The 8,260-nt window shown below is 55.4% G+C and overlaps 1 protein-coding gene across 1 annotated transcript; it reads right to left on the reverse strand.

Annotated features, from left to right (window-relative positions):
* Window positions 1-266: 266 nt before the first annotated feature.
* NXNL1 (nucleoredoxin like 1) lies at window positions 267-6,097 on the reverse strand. Its single transcript, XM_053968254.1, has 2 exons — window positions 5,696-6,097; window positions 267-626 (listed from the first exon to the last, which is right to left on the reverse strand). Exons 1-2 carry the CDS (start codon window positions 6,019-6,021, stop codon window positions 338-340), a joined length of 615 nt encoding a protein of 204 aa, XP_053824229.1. The 5' UTR covers window positions 6,022-6,097; the 3' UTR covers window positions 267-337.
* Window positions 6,098-8,260: the final 2,163 nt, after the last annotated feature.

The following is an 8,260-nucleotide window of genomic DNA, read 5'->3' on the forward strand; positions in this document are numbered from 1 at the left end:
CCCTGTCCCCCTCCTCCTCTTCCTCCTCCTTCTCCTCTTCCTCTTCCATTATTTTTGGGAAAACCGGTGGGATTTTGGGTGAGTTCCTCCAACAGAGGAGCCGGAACCGGAGCGGCCATTCCCAGCTGGATCCACCCCAGGTCCTTTTCCTCTTCCTTTTCCTCCTCTTCCTCTTCCTCTATTTTTGGGAAAACTGCCGGGATTTTGGGTGAGTTCCTCCAACAGAGGAGCCAGAACCGGAGCAGCCATTCCCAGCTGGATCCAGGTCCTCTTCCTCCTCTTCCTCCTCTTCCTCCTCCTCTCTTCCCCCTCTTTTCCGGGATCTGGGCTGCAGCCTCTACTGCCGCTGCCCTTCCTCCTCCTCCTCCTCCTCGTCGCCGCGGGGCTGCGGGCGGTACTTGCGGCGCCGCAGGGGCTCGGTGAGGCTGCGGGGCGCGAATCCCGCGGGCTCCTGGCGCTCCTGGAAGTTGCGGTCCAGCAGCTCGGCCGCCTGGCGCCAGCCGTGGAAGCAGGCGGCTCCCGAATCCCGGATCTCCGGCACGGCGTCCGGCACCAGCACGGCCCCGCTCGGGGCCAGCACCACCACGGCCGGCAGCTCCGAGACCCCGAAACGGCGCTCCAGCTCCCTGGGGAAACGGGGAATTGGGGGAGATTGGGGAAAACGGGGGAGTTGGGGAATGGGAAGTGGGGAAATGGGGGAAATTGGGAAGGGGAAATGGGGAAATGGGGGAAATGGGGGAAATGGGGAAGGGAAAATGGGGAAATGGGGGAAATGGGGAAGGGGGAAATGGGGGAAATGGGGGAAATGGGGAAGGGGAAATGGGGAAATTGGGGAAAATGGGGAATGGGGAAGGGGAAATGGGGAAATGGGGAAAATGGGGAATGGGAAATGGGGAAATTGGGGAAATGGGGAATGGGAAATGGGGAATGGGGAAATGGGGAACGGGAAATTGGGGAAATGGGGAAGGGGAAATGGGGAAGGGGAAATGGGGAAATTGGGGAAAATGGGGAATGAGAAACGGGAAAATGGGGAAATGGGGGAGTTGGGGAATAGGAAATGGGGAAATTGGGGAAATGGGGAATGGGAAATGGGAAAATGGGGAATGGGAAATGGGGAAATTGGGGAAATGGGGAAGGGGAAATGGGGAAATGGGGGAAATGGGGAAGGGGAAATGGGGAAGGGGAAATGGGGAAATTGGGGAAAATGGGGAATGAGAAACAGGAAAATGGGGAAATGGGGGAGTTGGGGAATAGGAAATGGGGAAATGGGGGAAATGGGGAAGGGGAAATGGGGAAATGGGGGAAATGGGGAAGGGGAAATGGGGAAATTGGGGAAAATGGGGAATGAGAAACAGGAAAATGGGGAAATGGGGGAGTTGGGGAATGGGAAATGGGGAAATGGGGGAAATGGGGAAGGGGAAATGGGGAAATGGGGGAAATGGGGAAATGGGGAACGGGAAATGGGGAAATGGGGAAATGGGGAAATGGGAAATAGGGAAATGGGGGAAATGGGGAATGGGGAAGGGGAAATGGGGAAAATGGGGAATGGGAAATGGGGAAATTGGGGAAATGGGGAACGGGAAATGGGGAAAATGGGGAATGGGAAATGGGGAAATTGGGGAAATGGGGAACGGGAAATGGGGAAATGGGGAAAATGGGGAAGGGGAAATGGGGAAATTGGGGAAATGGGGAAGGGGAAATGGGGAAATTGGGGAAATGGGGAAGGGAAATGGGGAAAATGGGGAATGGGAAACGGGGAATTGGGGAAATGGGGAAGGGGAAATGGGGAAATGGGGAATGGGAAACGGGGAATTGGGGAAATGGGGAAGGGGAAACGGGGAAGGGGAAATGGGGAAATTGGGGGAAATGGGGAATGAGAACGGGAAAATGGGGAAATGGGGGAGTTGGGGAATAGGAAATGGGGAAATTGGGAAAATGGGGAATGGGAAATGGGGAAATTGGGAAGGGGAAATGGGGAAATGGGGGAAATGGGGGAAATGGGGAAATGGGGAAATGGGGGAAATGGGGGAGTTGGGGAACGGGAAATGGGGAAAATGGGGAAATTGGGGGAGATTGGGGAATGGGGGAGTTGGGAAATGGGAAATGGGGAAATTGGGGAATGGGAAATGGGGAAATGGGGGAAATGGGGGAAATGGGGGAGTTGGGGAAAATGGGGGAGTTTGGGAATGGGAAATGGGGAAATGGGGGAAATTGGGGGAGATTGGGGAACAGGAAATGGGGAAATTGAGGAAAATGGGGGAGTTTGGGGATGGGAAATGGGGAAATTGGGGAAATTGGGGAGTTGGGGAATGGGATTGGGGAAATTGGGGAAAATGGGGACATTGGGGAATGGGAAATGGGGAAATGGGGGAGTTTGGGAATGGGAAATTGGGAAATTGGGGGGATTGGGATTGAGGAAATGGGAGAATGGGGTTGGGGGATTGGGAGAAAATTGGGTTGGAGAATGGGAAATGGGCGAATTGAGGGATTGGGGAAAATTGGGGGATTGGGGGATTGGGGGAAAATTGGGGGATTGGGGAAATTAGAATGGAGGAAATTGGAAAATGGGATTGGGGGATGGGAAATGGGGAAATGGGAAAATGGGATTGAGGGATTGAGGAAATTGGGGGAAATTGGAAAAATGGGATTGGGGGATTTGGGAAATGGGAAGATGGGGATTGGGGAAAATGGGATTGGCGATTGGGAAATGGGGGGATTGGAATGGGGGAAATGGGAAAATGGGATTGGGGGAAATGGGAAAATGGGGAGATTGGGGAAATGGGAATTGGGGATTGAGGAAATTGGGGGAAATGGGGAAAATGGGATTGGGGGATTGGGGAAATTTGGAATTGGGGGAATTTGGAATGGGGGAAATGGGATTGGGGGATTGGGATGGGGGAATGGGGGGAAAGGGGGGAAAGGGAAAGTGGGAAAAGGGAAAAATGGGGAAAAATGGGGGGAAATGGGGAAAAATGGGAAGAGGAGAAAAAGTGTGAAAAGGGGAACGGCTGTCCCTCACCTGTTCCCACCTGTGCTCACCTGTCCCTACCCATCCCCACCTGTGCTCGCCTGCCCAAGGTGCGCTCACCTGCCGAAGTCATCCCCGTAGGGCAGTGCCACCCAGGTGTGGGTACCTCAGGTACTCGCGGTGCTCCTGCTCGCACCTGTCCTCACCTGTCCTCACCTTCCCCACCCATTCCCACCTGTCCCACCTACCAAAGGTGTCCCCACCTGTCCTCACCTATCCTCACCTGTCCCACCTAACAAAGCTCTCCCCACCTGTCCTTCACCTACCATACGTGTCCCCACCTGTCCCCACCTGTGCTCGCCTGCCCAAGGTGCGCTCACCTGCCGAAGTCATCCCCGTAGGGCAGCGCCATCCAGGTGCGGGGCATGTCCCTCAGGTACTCACGGTGCTCCTGCTCGCACCTGTCCCCACCTGTCCTCATTTATCCCCACCTGTCCCCACCTGTCCTCACCTGTCCTCACCTGCCAAAGGTGTCCCCACCCATCCCTCATCTGTTGTAGGTGTTCCCACCCATCCCCAGCTGACCTCCCTGTTCTACCTGTCCCGCACCTAGCAAAGGTGTCCCCACCTGTCCCCACCTGTCCCAACTGTCACCACTTGTGCTCACCTGTCCCCAACTGTTGTAGGTGTCCCCACCCATCCCCACCTGCGCTCACCTGCCGAAGTCATCCCCATAGGGCAGCGCCATCCAGGTGCGGGGCATGTCCCTCAGGTACTTGTGGTGCTCCTGCTCGAACCTGTCCCCACCTGTCCTCACCTTCCCCACCCATTCCCACCTGTCCTCACCTACCAAAGGTGTCCCCACCTGTGCTCATCTGCCATAGGTGTCCCCACCTGTGCTCGCCTGCCCAAGGTGTGCTCACCTGCCGAAGTCATCCCCGTAGGGCAGCGCCACCCGGTTGCGGGGCATGTCCCTCAGGTACTCGTGGTGCTCCTGCTCGCACCTGTCCTCACCTGTCCCACCTAACAAAGCTGTCCCCACCTGTCCTCACTTACCAAAGCTGTCCCCACCTGTGTTCACCTGCCCAAGGTGCGCTCACCTGCCGAAGTCATCCCCATAGGGCAGCGCCACCCAGGTGCGGGGCATGTCCCTCAGGTACTCACAGTGCTCCTGCTCGCACCTGTCCCCACTTATCCCCACCTGTCCCCACCTGTCCTCACCTGTCCTCACCTACCAAAGCTGTCCCCACCCATCCCCAGAGTTACTCACCTGCCGAAGTCATCCCCGTAGGGCAGCGCCATCCAGGTGTGGGTACCTCAGGTAGTCTCGGTGCTCCTGCTCGCACCTGTCCCCAGCTGTCCTCACTTATCCCCACCTGTCCTCACCTACCAAAGCTGTCCCCACCTGTGCTCACCTGTCAAAGCTGTGCTCACCTGCCGAAGTCATCCCCGTAGGGCAGCGCCATCCAGGTGTGGGGCATGTCCCTCAGGTAGGCGCGGTGCTCCTGCTCGTACCTGTCCTCACCTGTCCTCACCTACCAAAGGTGTCCCCACCCATCCCCACCTGCGCTCACCTGCCGAAGTCATCCCCGTAGGGCAGCGCCATCCAGGTGCGGGGCATGTCCCTCAGGTAGTCGCGGTGCTCCTGCTCGCACCTGTCCTCACCTGTCCTCACCTTCCCCACCCATTCCCACCTGTCCCACCTACCAAAGGTGTCCCCACCTGTGCTCATCTGCCATAGGTGTCCCCACCTGTGCTCGCCTGCCCAAGGTGCGCTCACCTGCCGAAGTCATCCCCATAGGGCAGCGCCATCCAGGTGCGGGGCATGTCCCTCAGGTACTTGCGGTGCTCCTGCTCGCACCTGTCCCCACTTATCCCCACCTGTCCTCACCTGTCCCACCTACCAAAGCTGTCCCCACCCATCCCCACCTGCACTCACCTGCCGAAGTCATCCCCGTAGGGCAGCGCCATCCAGGTGTGGGTACCTCAGGTAGTCTCGGTGCTCCTGCTCGCACCTGTCCCCAGCTGTCCTCACTTATCCCCACCTGTCCTCACCTACCAAAGCTGTCCCCACCTGTGCTCACCTGTCAAAGCTGTGCTCACCTGCCGAAGTCATCCCTGTAGGGCAGCGCCATCCAGGTGTGGGGCATGTCCCTCAGGTACTCACAGTGCTCCTGCTCGCACCTGTCCTCACCTGTCCTCACCTTCCCCACCCATTCCCACCTGTCCTCACCTACCAAAGCTGTCCCCACCTGTCCCTCACCTACCAAAGCTGTCCCCACGTGTCCTCACCTGTCCCACCTACCAAAGCTGTCCCCACCCATCCCCAGCTGCACTCACCTGCCGAAGTCATCCCCGTAGGGCAGCGCCATCCAGGTGCGGGGCATGTCCCTCAGGTAGTCGCGGTGCTCCTGCTCGCACCTGTCCCCACCTGTCCTCACCTGTCCCACCTACCAAAGCTGTCCCCACCTGTCCTCACTTACCAAAGGTGCCCCCACCTGTCCCTCACCTACCAAAGGTGTCCCCACTTGTGCTCGCCTGCCCAAGGTGCGCTCACCTGCCGAAGTCATCCCCGTAGGGCAGCGCCATCCAGGTGCGGGGCATGTCCCTCAGGTAGTCTCGGTGCTCCTGCTCGCACCTGTCCCCACCTGTCCTCACCTACCAAAGGTGTCTCCACCCGTCCCTCACCTGTTGTAGGTGTCCCCACCCATCCCCAGCTGCACTCACCTGCCGAAGTCATCCCCGTAGGGCAGCGCCATCCAGGTGCGGGGCATGTCCCTCAGGTAGGCGCGGTGCTCCTGCTCGTACCTGTCCCTCCCCACGTAGACCAGGCCGAGCTGCTCGGGCCGCTCCACGTGCGCGGGGTCGGTGAGGCGGCGCCAGAAGCGGCGCAGGCGGGGCTCGAACTCGCGGCAGCGCGGGCAGCGGCGCGCCGCGAAGAGCAGCAGCAGCACGCGGTTCTCCAGCGCCGCGCGCAGCTCCCGCTCCGTGTCCAGGCGGCGCTCGGAGCGCCGCGCCAGCAGCGCCCGCCCCGAGAACAGCGCCCAGGCCATGCCGGGGGCAACCGGGCCGGGAGCGGGAACAGCAATGACCGCGGGAGTAATGGGAATAAAAGTGATAGGAGTAGTGGGAATGAGAGCGGGAATAGCGCGGGGAACAGGGCCGGGAGCGGGAACAGCAACAACCGCGGGAGTAATGGGAATAAAAGTGGTAGGAGTAGTGGGAATGAGAGCGGGAATAGCGCGGGGAACAGGGCCGGGAGCGGGAACAGCAACAACCGCGGGAGTAATGGGAATAAAAGTGGTAGGAACAGCGGGAATGAGAGCGGGAATAGCGCGGGGAACAGGGGCGGGAGTGGTAACAGCAATAACCGCGGGAGTAATGGGAATAAAAGTGATAGGAACAGCGGGAATGGCAGCGGGAATAGCGCGGGGAACAGGGGCGGGAGTGATAATAATAACCGCGGGAGTAATGGGAATAAAAGTGATAGGAGTAGTGGGAATGAGAGCGGGAATAGCGCGGGGAAAAGGGGTGGGAATGATAATAATAACCGCGGGAGTAATGGGAATAAAAGTGATAGGAGTAGTGGGAATGAGAGCGGGAATAGCGGGGGGAACAGGGGCGGGAGTGGTAACAGTAATAATCGCGGGAGTAATGGGAATAAAAGTGGTAAGAACAGCGGGAATGGCAGCGGGGGGAACAGGGGCGGGAATGATAACAGTAATAATCGCGGGAATAATGGGAATAAAAGCGATAGGAGTAGCGGGAATGGCAGCGGGAATGGCGCGGGGAAAAGGGGTGGGAATGATAACAATAATCGCGGGAATAATGGGAATAAAAGTGATAGGAGTAGTGGGAATGGCAGCGGGGGAAAAAGGGGTGGGAATGATAATAATAACCGCGGGAATAATGGGAATAAAAATGGTAAGAGTAGTGGGAATGGCAGCGGGAATGGCAGCGGGAATAGCGCGGGGAAAAGGGGTGGGAATGACAATAATAACCGCGGGAATAATGGGAATAAAAATGGTAAGAGTAGTGGGAATGGCAGCGGGAATAGCGGGGGGAACAGGGGCGGGAATGGGGGGAATAATAGTAGGGATAATAATGGGAATAATGGGAATAAAAGGGGTGGGAATGGGAGGAATGAGAGCGGGAATGACGGGTGGAACAGGGGCGGGAATGATAATAATAATCGCGGGAATAATGGGAATAAAAGTGATAGGAATAGTGGGAATGATAGCGGGAATAGTGGGAATAAGGGTGGTAAAAATGATAGGAATAGCAGTAATAAAAATAGCGGGAAAATGGGAATAAAAATGATAGGAAAGATAATAATAATAGCAGTAATAATGGCAGTAAAAAAGATAGGAATAGTAGTGTTAATAATAATAATAATAATAATAATAATAATAATAATAATAATAATCGGGATTTTATTTTAAAAATCGGGAGGTTTTAGCCCGAAAAAATGGGGATTTTGTCTGAAAAAAAAAAAAGGTTTTTATGTTAAGAGATAAAGGGTTTTATCTCAAAACGGGGGGGCGGGGATATCTCTAAAAAATGGGGGGGGGGTTATCCCACAAAAAATGGGATATTTGTCCCTAAAAATGTCGCTAAAAAGTGGAGGGTTTATCTCTGCAAACAGAGGGTTTAGCCCTAAAAAATGGGGAGTTTATCCCTTAAAAATGGGGGTTTATTAAAAAAAAAAAAGGGGGTTTATCCCTAAAAAATGGGGATTTTTTCCCTAAAAAAAAAAGGGGTTGCGGTGGAAGAAAAGGATGAGGAAAAATGGGAATTTTATCCCGAAAAAATCGCGGGATCAAAGGGGCCGCAGCTGCCGCCGCAGCGGCCCCGGCGAGCGCGGATTTGGAGCGAGCGGATTCATTAAGGGATTAATTAACGCGTTAATTAACGGCAGGAGAGGGGGAGGGGCGGGAGCTGCTGGGGGAGGGGTCCCAGGGCCATGGGAATTCTGGGGGTGGGGGTTTTATATTAAAAAATAAAAGGGGTTTTATCCCAAAAATTGGGGGTTTATCCCTAAAAAAGTGGGATTTAATCCCCAAAAAAGGGGGTTTATCCTCAAAAATTGGGATTTAATCCCCAAAAATGGGGGTTTATCCCCAAAAATGGGGGATTTAATACAAAAAAATAGGGGTTTATCCCGAAAAAATGGGCGTTTATCCCCAAAAAAATTGGGATTTAATCCCCAAAAATGGGGGTTTATCCCCAAAAATGGGGGATTTAATACAAAAAAATAGGGGTTTATCCCGAAAAACTGGGCGTTTATCCCCA

The sequence above is a fragment of the Vidua chalybeata genome, chromosome 33, assembly GCF_026979565.1.
Source record: "Vidua chalybeata isolate OUT-0048 chromosome 33, bVidCha1 merged haplotype, whole genome shotgun sequence".
Lineage (NCBI taxonomy): Eukaryota > Metazoa > Chordata > Aves > Passeriformes > Viduidae > Vidua > Vidua chalybeata.

Bases quoted from the DNA above. Each gene is read 5' to 3' on its own strand.
- NXNL1 (XM_053968254.1), bottom strand. From the start codon at position 6,021: ATGGCCTGGGCGCTGTTCTCGGGGCGGGCGCTGCTGGCGCGGCGCTCC. The intron at 627-5,695 runs GTGAGTGCAGCT...CCGTTTCCCCAG, and splicing joins TACGGGGATGACTTCGGCAG to GGAGCTGGAGCGCCGTTTCG.